General features: G+C 30.5%; 3 protein-coding genes across 4 annotated transcripts; all 3 read right to left on the bottom strand.

Moving 5' to 3' along the window:
• Positions 1-5,470: 5,470 nt before the first annotated feature.
• Positions 5,471-7,443, bottom strand: LOC127905019 (vestitone reductase-like). Its single transcript, XM_052450846.1, has 4 exons — positions 7,253-7,443; positions 6,374-6,898; positions 5,960-6,155; positions 5,471-5,838 (listed from the first exon to the last, which is right to left on the bottom strand). The coding sequence occupies exons 1-4, from the start codon at positions 7,371-7,373 to the stop codon at positions 5,697-5,699; spliced, it is 984 nt and encodes a 327-aa protein (XP_052306806.1). The 5' UTR covers positions 7,374-7,443; the 3' UTR covers positions 5,471-5,696.
• A 2,382-nt stretch (positions 7,444-9,825) lies between these two features.
• Positions 9,826-12,697, bottom strand: LOC7453972 (vestitone reductase). Of its 2 annotated transcripts, XM_052450845.1 has the most exons (5): positions 12,671-12,697; positions 11,693-11,803; positions 10,881-11,408; positions 10,419-10,614; positions 9,826-10,190 (listed from the first exon to the last, which is right to left on the bottom strand). In XM_052450845.1, the coding sequence occupies exons 1-5, from the start codon at positions 12,678-12,680 to the stop codon at positions 10,049-10,051; spliced, it is 987 nt and encodes a 328-aa protein (XP_052306805.1). In that variant the 5' UTR covers positions 12,681-12,697; the 3' UTR covers positions 9,826-10,048. The 2 variants fall into 2 exon arrangements, with proteins under 2 accessions (XP_052306805.1, XP_002301286.1); XM_002301250.4 differs by lacking the exon at positions 12,671-12,697 and having other exon boundaries at positions 11,693-11,859.
• A 2,712-nt stretch (positions 12,698-15,409) lies between these two features.
• LOC112326581 (vestitone reductase) lies at positions 15,410-17,758 on the bottom strand. The gene is made up of 3 exons (XM_024595093.2): positions 17,441-17,758; positions 16,138-16,662; positions 15,410-15,609 (listed from the first exon to the last, which is right to left on the bottom strand). The coding sequence occupies exons 1-3, from the start codon at positions 17,568-17,570 to the stop codon at positions 15,410-15,412; spliced, it is 855 nt and encodes a 284-aa protein (XP_024450861.2). The 5' UTR covers positions 17,571-17,758.
• Positions 17,759-21,702: the final 3,944 nt, after the last annotated feature.

Here is a 21,702-nt window from a genome sequence, read left to right as displayed (position 1 = left end):
ATGCTCCCCTGTTTATTTATTTATTTTATATATATAATTGAGAAATTTATTCATAACTCATTACTTTTAGAGAACACTAGCTATTTTATCTGGGTATCAATGCGGGTTGGTTGTTAGAGAATAATATAAATCATATCCTGGGACCTCACCTAACAGCTTAAACTTTTGGATTGAGATGGTTATTTGACATGGTATCAGAGCCTTGATGACCAAGTAGTCTCGAGTTCGAATCTCACCATCCCTATTTATTTGATAAAAAAATTAAGCACAAGGTAATGTGGGCCTGCTTAAGCTTATGGGTTGAGATGGTTCTTTGACATTGGTTAAAAAAATTTTAGAAAAGAAATAAATACACAAGCTTTTTAAATGTGTTTTTGTACAAAAAAAATAAAATCTTAATCATAAATCAAAAAGTTTTTGTATGCATTTAATTATATAAATAAAAAATCTTCTGTGTCAATAAATAAAAATGAAAAAAAGTATTGACACATCTACTCAACCCGTTTCACTGCGAATCGAATAATTTTTTTTCTAATGCAAAAAACAAATGCGTAGAGGTTATTAATTTATTTTTTGACATTGGATAAAAAATATAATTATGAATAAAAAAATTATTGTTTACATATAATAAAATAAAATTAAGATTATATACGTTAATAAAAACGTGTAAGATCTCAACTTAATTTTTAATATAGTAGAAAAATAGATTATTGTAATTGCTACAGTGAAACATTATTTTTTTAGTCTTTATATAATATTTTAAAAAAAAGTGTAAAGAAAACAAATTTACATAAACAAATTACAAAAGAATGGAGATAAATAAGTTAAGTGTCAAAGTGTAAAAAATAAAAAATAATAATGTTTTTTTCAAAAATATAAAGAAAAAAAAACTAAAAAAAATATCACAAAAGAATAAAAATAAGAACAAAAAAATAGTGATAAATAGATTAAATATAAATACACAAGCTTTTTAAATGTGTTTTTGTACAAAAAAAAATAAAATCTTAATCATAAATCAAAAAGTTTTTGTATGCATTTAATTATATAAATAAAAAATCTTCTGTGTCAATAAATAAAAATGAAAAAAAGTATTGACACATCTACTCAACCCGTTTCACTGCGAATCGAATAATTTTTTTTCTAATGCAAAAAACAAATGCGTAGAGGTTATTAATTTATTTTTTGACATTGGATAAAAAATATAATTGTGAATAAAAAAATTATTGTTTACATATAATAAAATAAAATTAAGATTATATACGTTAATAAAAACGTGTAAGATCTCAACTTAATTTTTAATATAGTAGAAAAATAGATTATTGTAATTGCTACAGTGAAACATTATTTTTTTAGTCTTTATATAATATTATAAAAAAAAAGTGTAAAGAAAACAAATTTACATAAACAAATTACAAAAGAATGGAGATAAATAAGTTAAGTGTCAAAGTGTAAAAAATAAAAAATAATAATGTTTTTTTCAAAAATATAAAGAAAAAAAACTAAAAAAAATATCACAAAAGAATAAAAATAAGAACAAAAAATAGTGATAAATAGATTAAATATAAAGAGACAAAAAGGGAATTAAAAATCTAAGCAGAGTTTTTTAAAACATAAATTATAAATTTATCATCACTGCAGTAAAAAAAATTGAAAAGATTTATATAATTATCTCATTTTTACATTGAGAAAAGGTTTCCTTTCAGTATATAATGTTTTGAACCTCTCAACTTTGGAATGAATGATTTCTTTAATTCTACACAAAATGAAGTGTGATTTGAATTTTATAGTGATAACGAGAAGATAATGGAAAATATTAAACGTGAAATCTCATATATATATATATATATATATATATGAGACCCCAAGTTCTATTATCGAGTTATGTATCATGTCACGGAATTGGAAAAAAGAGGAAAAATATGTTATGGTTGTTATAATCTAATTTTTAATTTTTTAATTTTAATTATTATTATTATTTTATTTACTGAAAATGATAAAAACAAATGATGAAAAAATAATGATAAAAAACAAGTAAAAATAAAATAAACGAAGAATGAATTAAAATTTGGATTAAGAGCAACATAATTGAAAGTTTAATAGTTTAATTAATCAAATCAAGGGCTTAATTGGAGAATTGATAAGTTTTGAGACTTAATTGATCTTGAAATTGATTTAATTAATGAAATCAGGGACTTAATTGAAGAAATATCAAAGTTTGGGGTTACTTGGGGGCACAATTGCAACAGATTAAGGTCCAAGGACTAACGTGTAAATGTCTCCGAAATCCCATTACAATTTAACTAGGGGATTAATTACAAAACCTTTAACACTTCAAGGGCCAAAACGCAAATAATCATTAACACCAAAACGGCGCCGTCTGTGGGGATGCGCTGTTCATCCTCTTCAACGGACGCCCACCGCCACCATTACACCTGCAATCAATGGTTGGAAGAAACGGCATTGTTCTCTGGCTATAAAATCCAGAGAACGAAAGGTGACAGGGAGGACTGGAAGGGAAAAAAAGAGCAGAACCGAGGAGACGAAGAAAAGAAAAAAACGCAGGAAACAGAGAGAACGAGAGCAAGAAAACAGAGAGAGGGAGGGCGACCGAGAACAAAAAACTCGGGGGGTGAGAACATGAAAAAGCCGGGGAACGAACGAAACAGAGAAAGGGGAAGAAAACGAACACAAAAGGAAGAAAACAGAGAGCTAAACCCAGCTTTGGTTTAGTCCCAGAATTCAAGCATAACATACAAAAAAAAAACAGAGGAGGAAACCAGACGAACAATAAAAAAACTCAGGGGAAGACAGGGGCAGGTTGAAGCAGAGGAAAGGGAAGGCAGAGTTCCTTCATAACTTCTGCAGCCGCAAACAACAAACGAACAGAAACATACCGGAGGGAGCACAGAAGATCAATAAAATACCAGAAGCACGGGAACAAACCATTCACAGAATAACAAGAACGAAGAAGAAAGAAGGAGAAAAGCGTTCAGCAGGCCAGTCTTCCCTCACGTTTTCTTTTTCAAAGTTACCAGGTAAGTGAACTTTGCGTTCTCTGCATTTCATTTTAATTCACGATTTACTGTTCATTTTGAGATTATAACTCAGTGCATTCTGAGTTAACTTCTCCGCCTGATTAAACACGCGTGTCCACTGTTGCCCAGCCGGGTCACTGGCTTGGGCCAGTGACCAGGCCGGGCTGGCTGGGTTCGGCCCAGCCCCAAAAAATAAAAAATAAAAAAATAAAAAAATATGTAATGCTTGAATAAAAATAATATAAATTTATTTTATTAGTTTATTCACTGTCGCACAGTCATCAATAAAAAAATTGATTTAAATTTATTTTTATTTTATTTTATTTTTTTAGCTAAAAAAATATGTGCATGTGTAAAAAAAATTAATTTATTGTATTTGTTTATTCACTGACGCTAGAGTCAGGAATAAAAATATTAATATAAATTTATTTTATAGTTACATAATATTTATCAACGCTACAGTTGGAAGTATTCTTAGTTGAATATCTGTTCTTTTTCCATAATTAAAATTTTTTTTAAAGTCACTACGATATCGGATGCGACAATTGTTTTGAAGAAATTGTATTAATTTAATGACTGATATATATATATATATATATAGCTCGCTAGCTAGGTAGTTTCTTGATCTTTGTTAATCTCTCCCTCTAATCTCCTAACGGGTATTTAAACTAACTTGTCAAGAAGGTAGAGATGAGGGACGAGAGAAAGAAAATAAAAAGAAAAAATTGTTGCATTCCTTCTTGATCATGAATGAAAAAGTCATGACAAGTGTTTTTGTTTGCTTAGATGATAGATTAATGAATAATACAATTTGAAACATTTTATTTTTAGAATTAAATTGTTGTCTTGAATATCTATGCTTGCTATAATCACCATTGTCTTCATAATTATGTTAAAAAAATTGTATTTTGTTAACATTCATGTAAGTTTTATAATTAACATGTTATTTTTATATTTTTATTTTTAAAATAATAAAAAAAAGAAAAAAAATATTCAACAGATAGCATGTTTTCATATTGGATTCTTATAATTTTTTAACTGTTAGCATTCTCAAATCCTTAAATACTCATCCTGGTTTCTAAAAATCCAAGTTAAAAAATATTTTGCTATTTACTTTTGGTATTTAGAGTAAACACAATATCGAAGCGCCTTTCATAAACTTTTTCTATAATTTAGGTTGGGTTCAATGATCCCAATATGGATCCATGAATTATTTATTGACATGACTTGATCGATAATTAGTCATAAATTGTGATCAAGAGTGACCAATCTTAGAATTGTCAATTCACCAAAATGTTATCCAAAAGTAATAACCAAGAGTGAAAAAAATAAACCAAACTTTAAAATGAATAGGTTTAAGCCAACAATTAAGGTTTAACTTATCATAATAAACTTGTTATCATCCTGAAGATAGATCACCAATAAACTATGCATAACAAACTATTAGGAATAGAAGACAAGATAAGTAATGAAATCTACCTTAAATAAGATGTTTTAAAGTGGTAATATCTTTTTTTTAGTATAACTAGTTTTTTATCATATATTTTTATTGACTAATTAGAATTTTTTAGTGATCATAATACTAGGTGGAAACTCATTTTCACAAAGTTAAGATATTTGCCTCTCTCTCGCACAAAAAATAGCATTTTCATAAGAAAAAGATAAGTTACAGCGAAGGACAAGTCACAACGATGATGTCGAATGCGACAAGAGGCATCATTGTTATTGAAATAATTTGAAAAGCTTGAATTAGAAAGTGAATATAAAAATAAATCAATAGCTAAATCAACAAACTAGTGTTTTCTTAGTAGATTATTTGAGAATAAAATACGGTTGAAGAAGACCAAATCATATACAATTAAATACGCGAGACAAGCTGTATCAATATAAAAAAAAAGGACTCGATTTATTGAATAAACAATAGTTAAAAAAGCTTCCTCCTAAAAAGATTCAAGTTTACGTTCAGCTCTACTATTTAGTTGGAAAGTTCTTAAACATGATATTTGAGTGACAATTCTATAATTTTTTAGTTTTTTCTGGTAGTATAACTCAGTTGGTCAGATTCTAAATTTATTTTTTATAGGTCACCAGTTCGAGTCTCACAAACCTCAGGGATGCTGAAGACTTACATGGTCGTTAACTTCAGGGCCCGTGAAATTAATCGAGATACGTGCAAGCTAACCCGAATATCCACGTTAATAAAAATTAAAAAGAAAATTGTTACATTTCAAATTATTGTTAGAATAAAACACCTTAACACGTTTAGAGAATTGAGCAATTACCGTAGTTGTGAATTATTCATAATCATAAAGAAATTATGATCTATATTTATGTAAACCTAAAAAAATCATCAATTACCACTACAAAATAGCTAGATCCTCAGTACGAACATATGCAGGCCCTAAATATTAGAATAAATTAAATAAAAAAAGATCGGATGACAATGATTCACTATTATTGAATATAAAAAGCCTTTTGTCTTAATTAAGTTAACAATAAAAATTAACACGGGTTGTTTTGTGGAATGATCTGATCGTTTACTTTTATCAATAACTGTCTTGGAGAAAGAAAGTGCTGTTGAAATTACTTATTAATCTCAATTAACAAACCCATTATTCACTTAAGAAGAGAAGAAAAGGATAAGTTGTTGCCAAGATTATTCTAAATAAACCCCTTCTCCTTGCAGGATTGTATAGCTCCATCAAACATGTCCTCAAGACCATGCTCGAATCTGAATCCACAATCCAGGAGCTTTTTCGACGAGAGGCCGCATTGTTTGTAACCTGTAATGTCCTTCAAGGACCTGTACACAAGAGGGATGTAAGGCTGGAGAGATACAAGGAAAAAGGCCAGCTAATAAAATAGAATGGACTTTCTTCATGAATCAGAAACATATAATTATACAAGAAATATTGCGAACTCACTCTTTTGTTGGAATTTGAAGATCTGGGTATCTAGCAGAAAGAAATTCGGACATCCCATTCAGTGATATTCTATCTGATGAACAGATGTACCTCCCTTTCGCACCAGGATACTCGAGAAGGAAGATATGTGCCATGGCCACATCCTCCACATGTACCATATTTGACTCCATAAGAAGTCGATATAGATTCCTGTTGCCTGCAAATTTAACATGAATGTTCAAGTATCTTTATAGTCTAATGATACTGCAGCAAGGATTTAGCCCATGATTGCTGAAGGAGTTCTTGTTGATCAGGTGTGCTAATAGGGTGTTTGGCCCTGCCCAAACCGCAGAGGTTTTTTTTAAAAATGATTTTTTTAAACTGTTTTTTAAAAATTAATCCAGTATGATTTCTTGTTAAAGAGAGTGATCATACCCATGATCATAGCCAGCCCCACGTAGAACGAGGCTGGGATTCTGGGACTATTGAACGGACCAAGAACAAGAGAAGGAATCAAAGTCACTAGATCCAGTCCATGCTGCTCAGCAAATTCTAGAGCAGCCCTTTCGGTTTTTGTCTTCGAAGACGTGTAAGAACGGGCAGTCAATTTTAGATCCTTGAAGTAATCTATGTCTGTCCATGCACTCTCATCCACCACTTCTTGACCATTGCCACTGAACAGAATCGCGGCTGCGCTTGAAGTGTAAACAACTCTCTTCACTGTCTTTGAATTCAGACATGCTTTCAGAATTCCTAAGGTTCCTTCCAAGGACCTTTTGGTGGCTATTTCTTCTGGTTCTCTGTCAGCAAGATCGAGGGAATGAGCCAGATGAAGGACTCCCGCGCACCCTTCAATGGCCTCATTGAAACTCTCTGGTTCGTTGAGATCTGCTTTGAAAATCTGGAGTCTCTCCTTCGCTCCCGGTAGGCCTGTGAGGTAGCTGATGTCCTTGTTACCATCTGGCCATATAATGTTAAAGAAGAATCGGTGCTCATAAATGTTAGTCAGCATTAATTAGCAAACAAATCCTACTTAAATAGGTTCTCTCCATATTTGAGAGAATGTGTGTGTGTGTGTGTCTAGGAACAGGATTCATTGCTTCATGCAATCATGCCTGATCACGAGGCTACTTGAACAAGGTTATGCAGTTCGAGCCACCGTTCGATCTTCTCCGGGTGAAGCTATTTTCGTGATATTTTCCATTATTCACTGACCTTTTTTCATATGTCACCATGAACGAGGCTCAGATCTCTCATTTCCCCGTCCCCGAAACCCCCCCCCCCCCCAACCCAAAAAATATATAGAAAACTTACCAGGGTGAGGTCTGACGGTGGTGTTAACAGAGTAGCCTTGCTCCAGGAGCTTCATGATCAAACACGAGGCCAAGTACCCAGTGCCCCCTGTAACACACACTGTTCCTCTTTCTCCTTCCATTTCTCTCTCCCTCTCTAAGATGAGTTCCAATGAAATTGTGGTGGTGAGTCTTCCTCCCTCTCTGGTTCATACTCATATATATGGAAAGAGACGTGTCAAGTCCTCTTTCTTTCTTTTTTTATTAACGTGGTGTCAACTTCTCTTTTTTTTTTTTTTTGATCAAATGTAAGAAGTCAACTCCTCTTTCTTATTTTTAAAAGTGGCTACCTCTTGACATTCACAATGAAGCTACCTAACAAAAAGAATATTTCAAGCAATACACAACTCGTTTCACTGTCTTTGAATTCAAGCAAGCCTTCAAGATTCCTAATGTTCCATCAGCTGCTCCTTGGATAACTACTTCCTCGGCTTCTCCATTTCCAAAATCTTGAGGTACAGGAGTAGCTACATGAAAGACACCAATACATCCTTTAATAGCCACATCAAAGCCGTCGGGTTCACTTAAATCTGCATAGAAGAGACTTGTAGTCTCTCTGATCCTCCTGGTAGACTTGTCAGGAAGCTAACGTCCCTCTTGTGTTCTGGTCACATATATAGCACAAAGTTAAAAAAAAAAAAAAACATAATGATAATGTTGATGTTAAAAACATCTGGTGAATTAGAACTTTTCAAAATTCAATGGATAGTGGTACAAATGCCACCCCTAAATTGTTGCTGCTGCTGTTCTTGTTGTTGTGATTTCAACTCCTTTAACTGTAGGTGTTATGATTTAAACCACTTATGTTAGATTTCTTTCATTTTAATGGTTTCATATTGCATGAAAATCTTTTCTTTTTTTTAAAAAAAAAAAATTCTACTACGGAGTAAAAAAAAAAGATTAGGGGTTGATATTTTATCACTTTTTAAATTTTTTATGTATCGATTACATTTTATAAAAACTATATGCAACTCAATTATTATTCATCACATAGAAAAAAAACAAAAAGTATCAATAAAAATTTATGGTTTATGGTTGAATTTGAAAAAGTCTATCTAAAAATATCAAAACACACAATCAAAATTGTCAAAAACATATTTTTAATACCACACAAAAAATATAATATAAACTCAAATTGTAAAAACAAATCTTAAAATCATAAAATCATAAAATCATAAGAAAATTTTTTCTAAATGCTAATGTGTTTAATAATTCAAGAATTAATTTAAATTAGTCATATAATCAATTTAAAAAATCCATCCATAACAAACAAACCTCGTCTGTCTGTGGCTTAAAAGCTCAACTTGTACTTCTCATAGCAGACCTTGAATATGGTCATGATATACAATTCAGTTCGGGCTTAATTTACAGGTTAGGTATAAAGCTTAAAATGCCAAATGGATCAGTGACGGTGACTCGGTGAGTATACACGCAGACGTTATATTACTATTATTTTCTATCAATTTATGAACAACGCAAAGGGCAAAACATTATAAAATACATGGTTTTCAGTTCACTTGAGCCAGCTGTTAATAAAGATGTTTTTTAAAAGATATCTACGACAACGACAACGACAAAGACTGTTTTTTAAAATAATTTTTATTTAAAAATATATTAAAAATATTTTTATTTTATTTTTTAAAAATTATTTTTAATATTAATATATCATATTTAAAAATATTTAAAAAATAATTTAATTTTTTTCAAATTTTACAAAATAATAATTGCATCCTCGCCGTCCACCCAAATCTAAATATCTAATGTATGGCACCGCAAAAATGTATTTTTTTTTATTAAAATCGTTAAAACGATTTTTATATTGTGATTTTGCTTGATTTAATTAATTTTATTTATTTTTAAATTTTTAAAGTAATTTTACATGTTAAACATATATTGACTTAAAAAATCATATGATTTTACGAGTCAACTATGATTTTAACAATCTTCCGCATAATAAATAAGTGAGTGGATGTTATGTACATATTAGTTCAATAAAAAACTAAACTAAACAAATCAATTATAAAATTAAATTTTTAATTAATTTAATATTTATATATAAAATATAATATGTATATACATTTTATAAAGTTTAATAACAATGTTTTTTTCAAAACTATTTTTTTAATTATATATATAAAAAATAATAATAAAATCAAATTTAATTAAAAAAAAAGACAACTACACTCATAAATTGAAATAACTTGGGATACGTTAACATAAAATACCCAGCTACCTATTGACATTCACAATGAAGCTACCAGACAAAAAGATTTTTCAAGCAATCACTTTGATTTTTCTTTTCTTTTTTTTTCTTTTTCCTTCACTCAGCTGCTGATATTGCATAAGCGGTTCAATTTAGGGTTCTGTTTAAATAGCTCAGATTAAAGATTCTGATGGAGAAGGGATTTTTTTTTAAATGAAATGTGTGTTTACATAAATTGCTAGCTCAATAGTCAAGTTTATTAACTAATAATAAAATTAAAAGATAAAGAATCAAAATAAAAAACACGCCATAAATATATAATAATTTTAAAATTCACATAAAAAATTTAATTTAATCATTATATTTTAAAAATTATACATATTTATTACCTTAATATTTTTAATATCAAATAAATCATCACATGATGAAATATTGATTACAATGGCAGACAATTACAAGGAAGGAATCTTTATTAATATTTTACATGCGTGCGAAATAATGAAAATATATAATATATTATAAGATAAGATGTAATACGTGGGTGCGAGAATGAATCTAAAGAAATCCCTTCTCCTTGCATGATTGAATTGCCCCATCAAACATGTCTTCAAGACCGTGCTCAAATTTGAATCCACAATCCAAGAGCTTCTTGGGTGAGAGGCCACGCATTTTGAATCCTTTAATGTCCTTCAAGGAACTACGGGCAAATACATAAGTTTGGAAACATATGCAAAAAATATATGGAATTTGCTCTCAACTTCTATCTCATTCTTCCAATTCGTCTAATTCCATCCAATTGATATTGTTTTCCTTAAATTTTGTGTCAAATTAACTAACATAAAATCTAATAAAAGTTACTAATCGATGAATTTAGCCGAAGATGTAATACCAGGAAAGAAATAAAGGCTCAAGATATGCAACTCACTCTTTCGTGGGAATCTGAAATTCTGGGTATCTAGCGGAAAGAAATTCAGACATCTCATCGATGGATATTTCTTCCCATGAACAAATATACCTTCCTTTTGCATGAGGGAATTCGAGCAGGAATATATACGCCCTGGCTACATCATCTGTGTGCACCACATTTAGCTTGATAAGGAGATGATACAATCGTTTCTCACCTGCGCACACAAACAAAGTTATTAAACATGTTTATGACCTTTGTTGTGGATTAAAAGAATGAACCCAAGTCAGTTTAAAATTAATGATGTAGATTCTAGATTAATTTTTTCTAAGATTCTAAAACTGTTGACTTTCCGTGTCGACCGAGTTTAATAACACTACATAAAAATATTAAAAAGTGGAAAAGATTTGAACATATGCTACAAGATAAAATTCAAGTTCTAAATAGTCCCAATTCAAGTTAAACCAAAACAAATTAGCTCACCAAAAATCAAAGATAGCGACCATCGGACCGATTCAGGGATGCGAGGGCATATGAAAGGACCGACAATTAGTGGAGGAATCAAGAACACAAGATCCAATCCATATTGCTCAGCAAAATCAAGAGCTGCCCTTTCAGTCTTATTCTTAGCAACCAAGTAGGAAGTGCCAAAACGATTTAGGCTTCTATAATAATCTATGTTGGTCCACGAACTCTCATCAACCACCTTCTCATCACCATCACCACTATATATAACTGTGGCTTGACTAGAAGCACAGACAACTCTCTTCACTGTCTTTGCATTTACACATGCTCTCAAAACCCCTAGAGTGCCATCAACAGCTCTTTTGGTGATCACTTCTTCTGGTTCTCTATCAGCGAAGTCAAGGGGGAACGCGAGATGAAAGACTCCCATGCATCCCTCAATGGCCTCATTGAAACTGTCTGGATCGTCAAGATCTGCGTTAAAGATTTGCAGTTTCTCTGCCGCTCTTGCTAGGTTTGTGAGGTAGCTTATGTCTTTGCTAATTCCTGGCCATGCATATAGTACAAAAAGAGATTATCAGGGTCATGTCATGTTTAACGCACACACATTTCAGCATTCAACAAATTAATTATTAATAGATGTCCACATGATTATGCACACTTCATTTTATTCGAAAGATATTTCTTAATCTGAGAGCTCCTAATTAAGAATAAAAGAAAGAAATATTAGTTGAATTACAATTACGTACTTAGGCTATATGTAGCCATACTAATTTAGGAAGGGCAAATACAAGAATTTTCAAGATTAAAGGGGAAAAACGTATGCTCACCTGGGCTAGATCTAATTGTGGTTCTGACAGTGTAACCATGTTCAAGAAGCCTCATTATCAGCCATGAAGCAACAAAACCAGCTCCACCAGTTACACAGACCAAGCCTTTTCCTTCTCCCATTTGTTATCTCTTCCTCTCTCTGTCTCGGTAAAGTAGGATCATTCACCTTTTAAAAACAATATGTCTCTATTATTGGCATGTTTAATACGTGGTGAAGGCCGCTTTTAATTTTTTTTTATTTAATTTGCTCCAATATTTAATAGTTTTACCGACAATAAGATAGATAGCTACTTATCATATATTAAAAGTTCTTTGTATTTCATTGTAGCAACAAACAATGAAATGCCAAGTTTTTTCACTTTGGTATTTTTTTTTAATTTTTTTTTAATTTTATCCTAAATATTAAGTTCAAACAAAAAAAAAGGTAGTTTTACTAACTTAAAGTGAGAAATCATCAACAAAATTTGAATTAGAACAAAGATGCTGACAAACTGAGTATTAAGGTGACCAAATTTGTAGTGAAAGGTTGATTTGTGATAAAATTAGGGGGGTTGCTCTTTGTTGCAGAGAAAAATAGAGGAAGAAAAAATAAAAGAGAAAGAAAGGAGGGTAGTTATTTAGGTCATAAATTAAATATTACAGACAGATTTGTGGACGGATTTAAATCATTCTTTGATAATTTTGTCTGTAAAAATAACACGTCATCGTACTTGTTGGCCTTTTTTCATTTATTATTTTCCCATTATAATTCCTCCGGTATATACTAAGAAAATATTTTGGTTGGTGTTTACCGATGGATGTGACAAAAACATATTCAGTCAAAACAATTCACCGTAATATACCAACAAAAATATTTTGTTGGTGTGTTTGTTTGTATTTTTTAATTTTTTGATAGTGCTAAACATATTTTATTGCACAAAAAAAATATATATTTCAGCTAGGACAATATGTTCACCTTTTAAAGTAAGATCATTCACCTTCTTCCATTTGTTCTCTCTTCCTTTCTCTGTGTCGGTAAAGTAAGATCATTCACCTTTTAAAAACAATATGTCTCTATTATTGGCAAGTTTAAAATGAGGCAAAGGTGGCTTTTATTTTATTTTTTAATTTAATTCTAGCTAGGACACACCTTATTTGTGACAGTGGAGCCCAATTTTCCAAAGCTATTGGATGCCACACCAAAACGTGTTAGGCCTCTCGCAATGGATTAAATTAATAGGTGTATTTTTTTATTTTTAGTAATGTGGATGTCCGGGCCAGCTTACGCGTACCTCGACTAATCCCACGGGTCCTGAAGTTAACGACCATGTAAGCCTCCAGTGTGCATCATATGAGCAACCACAGGGCTCGAACCTAAGACCACAGAGGGAGCAAACCTCTTGGTCCCAAGCTTTTACCACTGGGCCACCACCTAGATGGTTGGCGTATTTTAGTACATTGATAAGTAGACATTGAACAGCGTGTCAATAACAATATATTTTTATAAACAACAATTATTATTGGAAAAAAAAAGAGAGACATGGGTTTCGCTAACAAATTATTAGGGTTTTCAATAATGATTTAATCATAGCATTTTTTTTCTCTACTATTGAATCTTTTTGTGGCCAAATCAATGACTAATTGTTTAAAAATTGTTGAGGAATGACAAGATTCAAACTCGAATAATCAAATTGAAAAACATAAAAAAACTAGATGGTAATTTCAAATTTGACATGAAAAGTCCACTTTGATCCTCCAACTTTTCTATTGATACAACTACAGTCTTTTTAGTTTTTAAAAATTCACTTTTGATCCAAAATTTTATTTTATTTACCTTTCAGTCTCTTGGTTTGAGAAAGAAAAAAAAGAGAGTCACTAGATTACTGATTAGGGGAAGAGAAAATCATTATTGCCTTCAATTTCAACCACGAAAAAAAATTGATATTGGTGTCAGCGGGTTCCTTTAGATGAGACAAGTTTTATTTAGATGTTATTTGACCTGAACCTTACTTAAGAAGGTAAATACGGGGTTGGAAAGTTCTTTTAGTTCGGGATTGATTTTGGGCTTTTTAACCAATTTCTGGGTTATTTATGCCATAAATAGGTTTATTAATGTTTTAGGGGTTTCTATAAGGTGTTTTAAGGTAAAACTTGAGTTAAAAATAAGTTTTCGAGTATAAAACATATTTCCCTGACTTTTTAGTGACCAGAGTAGACTAGTAGACGACGCGTCACATGAGTTTTTTTATTTTTTTCAGACAAATTTGTGGACGGATTTAAATCCTTTGATAATTTTATCTGTAAAAATAACATGTCATCATACTTGTTGATATTTTTTTCATTCATTATTTTCCCACTATAATTTCCTTGGTATATACTAATGGAGTATTTTGGTTGGTGTTTATCGATGGATCCAACAAGGACATATTCAATCGGAAATATTTACTACAATATATTAATAAAAATATTTTGTCGGTGTGTCTGTTTATATTTTCTAATTTTCTGGTAGCGCTAAACATATTATATTGCACAAAAAAACAAAATAAGCTATAGGATGAAACACATGCACGTGGCTAGCAAAGACTATTTACATAGTTTCTTGAGCCAAAGGGCTGAGCAATTTAGAGGATGTTTAGTATGATTTATGAAAAGAATTTTTTTACTTTAAATAATAATTTAAAAGTTTTTTTATATAAATAACCTAGGAAAAAAATAAGTTAAAAATATTTTAGGTTATGAATATATTTAATAAAAATAACTGGAATTAACTTTTTTAAAGAAAAAAATAATAAAAGTCAGAATTCATAAGTTCAAATTTTTAATTTTTTATTAAAACAAAAATTTAATCTAAATTTGTAAAAAGCTTTTGATTTAAACCAAAATCTATTTCTAAATAAGTATATTTATTATATTTATATGAATCAGAAGTTAGAAAACAATTTAAATTAATTTGCAAAAATCATACAAAACGAAATCTAAGATACTAACTTTTATTCAACTATAAATCAATAGTATATAGGTTATTAGTAATGTTGGGTATCAGTCATTTTCTATTAATAGTATACAGATTATTAACAACGTTAGATCTATACTAAGCTAGAATAGAGGGGAAATTACTATATATCTATATATATATATATATATATATATTAAATGGACATTTTAACTATATGTGTTTGTGATTCAACTTGTTTTTTAAATATTTTTTAAAGTATTTTTTTAATCTAAATAAATATTAATTGAATGTTTTTTTAGATTTTTTTATTGTTTTTATATATTGATGTTAAAAATTAAAAAAAATTAAAAAATTATTTTAATAAATCATTAATTAAAAATTATTTTTAAAAAACATCTTAAACTGGGTTACAAAACACCATTTAATCATGAAAAATACACCATGCGGTACACTTAAAAAACAAATGGGCTGTTAAAAATAACTAGAAAAAAACAATTACGAGTTAGAGCCAAAATGATAATATAGTTTTTTGACGAAATATTTAAAAAAGTCCCTTCTCCTTGCAGGATTGTATAGCTCCATCAAACATGTCTCCAAGACCATACTTAAATTTGAATCCACAATCCAGGAGCTTCTTGGATGAGAGGCTACATATTTTATAACCTTCAATGTCCTTCAAGGATGAAATGGATCTGCATCCAAGAGAGAGATGTAAGGTCCACAAAATAAATTAGAAACAGCTTTCTTTAAAGATTAATGGAAACATGTAGGAAATGCAGGCTCACTCTCTTGCTGGGATTTGAAGATCTGGGTATGTAGCAGAAAGAAATTCAAACATCTCATTGAGCGATACTTCGTTCGATGAACAAAGATATCTCCCTTTTGCATTAGAATTTTCAAGCAGAAAAATGTGTGCCATAGCCACATCATCTATGTGTACCATGTTCGACTTGATAAGGAATCGATAGTGATTCCTGTTGCCTGCACATTCAAAGCTGTCAAAAGTTCTTGTATGAATGCTGCAGCTTATAGCATCCATTAACATAACTTCTAGGAAGGGATTTCTGACATTAAGTTTACGTTTCATATAAAATAGCTTACGTGAAATATTTTCCTCAATTTTCTTATTTATTTACTTGACAAAACTTAGTAATTGTAAAATATTCTTAGAAAAATATTCAAAACAAGTTATTCTACCTGAAAAAAAACCAAGCCTAACGCATATATAATCCAAAATAAGTTTTTTTTTTAATAAATAACTTATGATAAAAATGATTTAACATAAACACATGACTGATAAAATTGATTCACAGTAACTAAGGAAATTAAGTAGCATAAGTTAAAATTAAAATTCATGATTTTTTTTAATTAAAATGAAGATTTAACTAACAACCTTTTAATTTAGTTTAGAATTCATTTTGCAACTAAATAGATTCTGAATTGTTTTTAAGCCGAAAGTTAAAATGAACCAGTTTGCAAGAGTCATAGCAAATGAAACTGAAAACATACCCAGAACCATGGCTAGTCCCATGTGCACAGACCTTGGGATTTTAGGACAAATGAAGGGACCGAACACCAGGGAAGGAATCAAAGTCACTAGATCCAATCCATGTTGTTCGGCAAATTCCAGAGCTGCCCTTTCGGTATATGTCTTGGCAATCAAGGAAGGATTGCCAATTACATTTAGACTTCTGAAGTAATCTATGTCTGTCCATGCACTCTCATCCGCCACTTGTTGACCATTTCCACTAAATAAAACAGTCGATATACCTGAAGTGTAAACAACTCTCTTCACTGTCTTTGAATTTAGGCATGCCTGCAAAACACCTATGGTTCCTTCAGTAGCTCTCTTGATGACCATTTCTTCTGCTTCTTCTTTCGTAAAACCAGTTGGATGAGCCACATGAAAGACTCCTGTGCATCCTTCAATGGCCTCGTTGAAACTGTCTGGTCTGTCAAGATCCGCGTTAAAAATCTGGAGTCTCTCTTTCGCTCCTGGTAGATCTGTGAGATAGCCGATGCCCTGTTTACCATCTGGCCATATAACATCAAAGGATTCATTATAATTAGTTTCGCTCTCAATCAGTAAAATTAATCATGCTAGCATTTAACTTCATTCAATACTACATTTTTTGGATGCTTGGGAACTGAGGTTGACACTTTTTCGAAAAATCGAACTCGCAACCTTTTTCTCAAATAGGGAGAGTGGAGTCTCTTCTTAGAGGAGGAGGAGGGGGGCTAGAGCCTCAATGGAGACCATATTGATTATGAACATTATGCCTTGATTTTGGCTAGCAAAAAGTGTGGGATGAGCATTACCTGTGAGATTAACAGAGGGATTGAGGTTTTCTCACCTTTCGGTAATTAGCAGGGCCAGGATGCATCATAAAGACTATATTACAAGGATGGAATATGTAACAATGAAGATGATGTTGACCAGTAGTGAAAAGTAAAGACTATATTATTGTGTTTGATATTGTTATTGGTAGTGCTTTTCTGCATAGTTCTTTGTGTCTTCAGCATATAATTTAAGTATAAAATCATTTTGTAAAAGCATACATACAAGCTAAGAAGCAGAATCAACTAGGAATAGGAGTAAATCAAATTTCAGAAATGGTATAAATGTTGGCACAGATTAGCTACAAATCCTGCCTGAAAGCATTTTCTCACGGGAAACATGTACAGCTATCGCAATCATATATTGAAGCTCAAACACTATCATACCTGCTACTACAATGATCAAATCAATAAGAAGTTATTTTATTCAGAGATAGAAAAATGTATGTACTGACAAAGGAAATAAAAATCTCACCTGTAGGGTTGGATCTAACAGTGGTTCGAACAGTGTAACCTTGTTCAAGAAGCCTCATAATCAACCATGAGGCAACGAATCCTGTTCCACCAGTTACACAGACCACACCTTTCCCTGAATATCCTTCCATTTCTCCTACGCTGTAAGACACTAAACTGCCTTCATCAACAAGGGTTACTCCCGGGGGCCCGACGTATTTCAGTATAAATCCCCGATGATAACAATGTGAAATGACTTGCAATTGACGTTCTAATATTCTATGCTATAAATCAATGATCGTCTGTAATGAGACGATGATAATGGACAAACAGTCCAATTTATTTGTCCGTCCAAGAACAACGTGCATTTCATGCTCCCCTGTTTATTTATTTATTTTATATATATAATTGAGAAATTTATTCATAACTCTTTACTTTTAGAGAACACTAACTATTTTATCTGGGTATCACTGCGGGTTGGTTAAAAAAATTTTAGAAAAGAAATAAATACACAAGCTTTTTAAATGTGTTTTTGTACTCAAAAAAAAAATCTTAATCATGAATCAAAAAGTTTTTGTATGCATTTAATTATATAAATAAAAAATCTTCTGTGTCAATAAATAAAAATGAAAAAAAATATTGACACATCTACTCAACCCGTTTCACTGCAAATCGAATAATTTTTTATCTAATGCAAAAAACAAATGCGTAGAGGTTATTAATTTATTTTTTGACATTGGATAAAAAATATAATTGTGAATAAAAAAATTATTGTTTACATATAATAAAATAAAATTAAGATTATATACGTTAATAAAAACGTGTAAGATCTCAACTTAATTTTTAATATAGTAGAAAAATAGATTATTGTAATTGCTACAGTGAAACATTATTTTTTTAGTCTTTATATAATATTTTAAAACAAAAGTGTAAAGAAAACAAATTTACATAAACAAATTACAAAAGAATGGAGATAAATAAGTTAAGTGTAAAGTGATAAATATTCAAAGTGTAAAAAATAAAAAATAATAATGTTTTTTTTCAAAAATATAAAGAAAAACAAACTAAAAAAATATCACAAAAGAATAAAAATAAGAACAAAAAATAGTGATAAATAGATTAAATATAAAGAGACAAAAAAGGAATTAAAAATCTAAGCAGATTTTTTTAAAACATAAATTATAAATTTATCATAACTGCAGTAAAAAAAAAAGATTTATATAATTATCTCATTTTTACATTGAGAAAAGGTTTCCTTTCAGTATATAATGTTTTGAACCTCTCTACTTTGGAATGAATGATTTCTTTAATTCTACACAAAATGAAGTGTGATTTGAATTTTATAGTGATAACGAGAAGATAATGGAAAATATTAAACGTGAAATCTCATAACATATATATATATATATATATATATATGAGACCCCAAGTTCTATTATCGAGTTCTATATCATGTCACGAAATTGGAAAAAAGAGGAAAAATATGTTATAATCTAATTTTTAACTTTTTATTTTAATTATTATTATTATTTTATTTACTGAAAATAATAAAAAAAATGATGAAAAATAAATATAAATAAAATAAATAAAGAATAAATTAAAATTTGGGTTAAGAGCAACATGATTGGAAGTTTAAAGATTTAATTAAACTCTTCACTAGTTTAATTAATCAAATCAAAGATTTAATTGGAGAATTAATAAGTTTTGAGACTTAATTGATTTTGAAATTAATTTAATTAATGAAATCAGGGACTTAATTGAAGAAATATCAAAGTTTGGGGTTAATTGGGGGCACAATTGCAACAGATTAAGGTCCAAGGACTAACGTGTAAATGTCTCCAAAATGCAGGGGTCCCATTACAATTTAACTAGGGATTAATTACAAAACCTTTAACACTTCAAGGGCCAAAACGGAAATAATCATTAACACCAAAACGGCGCCGTCTGTGGGGATGCGCTGTTCATCTTCTTCAACGGACGCCCACCGCCACCATTACACCTGCAATCAATGGTTGGAAGAAACGGCATTGTTCTCTGGCTATAAAAGCCAGAGAACGAAAGGTCACAGGGAGGACTGGAAGGGAAAAAAAGAGCAGAACCGAGGAGACGAAGAAAAGAAAAAAACGCAGGAAACAGAGAGAACGAGAGCAAGAAAACAGAGAGAGGGAGGGCGACCGAGAACAAAAAACTGGGGGGGTGAGAACACGAAAAAGCCAGGGGAACGAACGAAACAGAGAAAGGGGAAGAAAACGAACACAAAAGGAAGAAAACAGAGAGCTAAACCCAGCTTTGGTTTAGTCCCAGAATTCAAGCATAACATACAAAAAAAAAACAGAGGAGGAAACCAGACGAACAATAAAAAAAACTCAGGGGAAGACAGGGGCAGGTTGAAGCAGAGGAAAGGGAAGGCAGAGTTCCTTCATAACTTCTGCAGCCGCAAACAACAAACGAACAGAAACATACAGGAGGGAGCACAGAAGATCAATAAAATACCAGAAGCACGGGAACAAACCATTCATAGAATAACAAGAACGAAGAAGAAAGAAGGAGAAAAGTGTTCAGCAGGCCAGTCTTCCCTTACGTTTTCTTTTTCAAAGTTACCAGGTAAGTGAACTTTGCGTTCTCTGCATTTCAATTTAATTCATGATTTACTGTTCATTTTGAGATTATAACTCAGTGCATTCTGAGTTAACTTCTCCGCCTGATTAAACACGCGTGATGTAAATCACTCGTGTCCTCTGTTGCCCAGCCGGGTCCCGGCCCCCAAAAAAATATAAAATAAAAAAATGTGTAATGATTGAATAAAAATAATATAAATTTATTTTATTAGTTTATTCACGGATGTAAGATTCAGGAATAAAAATATTGATTTAAATTTATTTTTATTTTATTATATGCATGTGTAAAAAAAATTAATTTATTGTATTTGTTTATTCACTTACGCTAGAGTCAGGAATAAAAATATTGATATAAATTTATTTTATAGCTATGTAATATTTACCAACGCTAGAGTTGGAAGTATCATTAGTTAAATATCTATTTTTTTTTCCGTAATCAAGAGATATCGGGTGCGACAATTGTATTGAAGGAATTGTATTAATTGAATGACTGATATATATATATATATATATATAGCTCGCTAGCTAGGTAGTTTCTTGATCTTTGTTAATCTCTCCCTCTAATCTCCTAACGGGTATTTAAAACTAACTTGTCAAGAAGATAGAGATGAGGGACGAGAGAAAGAAAATAAAAAGAAAAAATTGTTGCATTCCTTCTTGATCATGAATGAAAAAGTCATGACAAGTGTTTTTGTTTGCTTAGATGATAGATTAATGAATAATACAATTTGAAAATTTTTATTTTTAGAATTAAATTGTTGTCTTGAATATCTATGCTTGCTATAATCACCATTGTCTTCATAATTATGTTAAAAAAATTGTATTTTGTTAACATTCATGTAAGTTTTATAATTAACATGTTATTTTCATATTTTCATTTTTAAAATAAAAGAAAAAAGAAAAAAAATATTCAACAGATAGCATGTTTTCATATTGAATCCTTATAACTTTTTAACCGTTAGCATTCTCAAATTCTTAAATACTCATCCTGGTTTCTAAAAATCCAAGTTAAAAAATATTTTGCTATTTACTTTTGGTATTTAGAGTAAACACAATATCGAAGCGCCTTTCATAAACTTTTTCTATGATTTAGGTTGGGTTTAATGATCCCAATATGGATCCATGAATTATTTATTGACATGACTTGATCGATAATTAGTCATAAGTTGTGATCAGGAGTGACCAATCTTAAAATTATCAATTCACCAAAATGTTATCCAAAGATAATAACCAAGAGTGAAAAAAATAAACCAGACTTTAAAATGAATAGGTTTAAGCCAACAATCAAGGTATAACTTATCGTAATAAACTTGTTATCATCCTGTAGATAGATCACCAATAAACTATGCATAACAAATTATTAGGAATAGAAGACAAGATAAGTAATGCAATCTACTTTGAATATAACACTTTAAAGTGATAATATTTTTTTTTTAGTATAAATAGTTTGTTATTATAGATTTTTATTGACTAATTAGAATTTTTTAATGATCGTGGAAATTCATTTTCACAAAGTTAAGATGTTTGCCTCTCTCACACAAACAAAAAAAAAATAGCATTTCCATAAGAAAATGAGGACAAGTTACAACGATGACGTCGAATGCGATATGAGGCATCATTGTTATTGATATAATTTGAAAAGCTTAAATTAGAAAGTGAATATAAA

The sequence above is a fragment of the Populus trichocarpa genome, chromosome 2, assembly GCF_000002775.5.
Source record: "Populus trichocarpa isolate Nisqually-1 chromosome 2, P.trichocarpa_v4.1, whole genome shotgun sequence".
Lineage (NCBI taxonomy): Eukaryota > Viridiplantae > Streptophyta > Magnoliopsida > Malpighiales > Salicaceae > Populus > Populus trichocarpa.
The sequence above is the reverse complement of the archived record's forward strand: the minus strand, read 5'-3'. Positions and strand labels throughout refer to the sequence as shown.

Bases quoted from the DNA above. Each gene is read 5' to 3' on its own strand.
- LOC127905019 (XM_052450846.1), bottom strand. From the start codon at position 7,373: ATGGAAGGAGAAAGAGGAACAGTGTGTGTTACAGGGGGCACTGGGTAC. The intron at 6,899-7,252 runs GTAAGTTTTCTA...TTATATGGCCAG, and splicing joins CACCGTCAGACCTCACCCTG to ATGGTAACAAGGACATCAGC. The intron at 5,839-5,959 runs GTGAGTTCGCAA...TCTTGTGTACAG, and splicing joins CTTCAAATTCCAACAAAAGA to GTCCTTGAAGGACATTACAG.
- LOC7453972 (XM_052450845.1), bottom strand. The intron at 11,409-11,692 runs GTGAGCATACGT...ATGCATGGCCAG, and splicing joins CACAATTAGATCTAGCCCAG to GAATTAGCAAAGACATAAGC. The intron at 10,191-10,418 runs GTGAGTTGCATA...ATTTGCCCGTAG, and splicing joins TTTCAGATTCCCACGAAAGA to TTCCTTGAAGGACATTAAAG.
- LOC112326581 (XM_024595093.2), bottom strand. From the start codon at position 17,570: ATGGAAGGATATTCAGGGAAAGGTGTGGTCTGTGTAACTGGTGGAACA. The intron at 16,663-17,440 runs GTGAGATTTTTA...TTATATGGCCAG, and splicing joins TGTTAGATCCAACCCTACAG to ATGGTAAACAGGGCATCGGC. The intron at 15,610-16,137 runs GTATGTTTTCAG...TTGAATGTGCAG, and splicing joins GGGACTAGCCATGGTTCTGG to GCAACAGGAATCACTATCGA.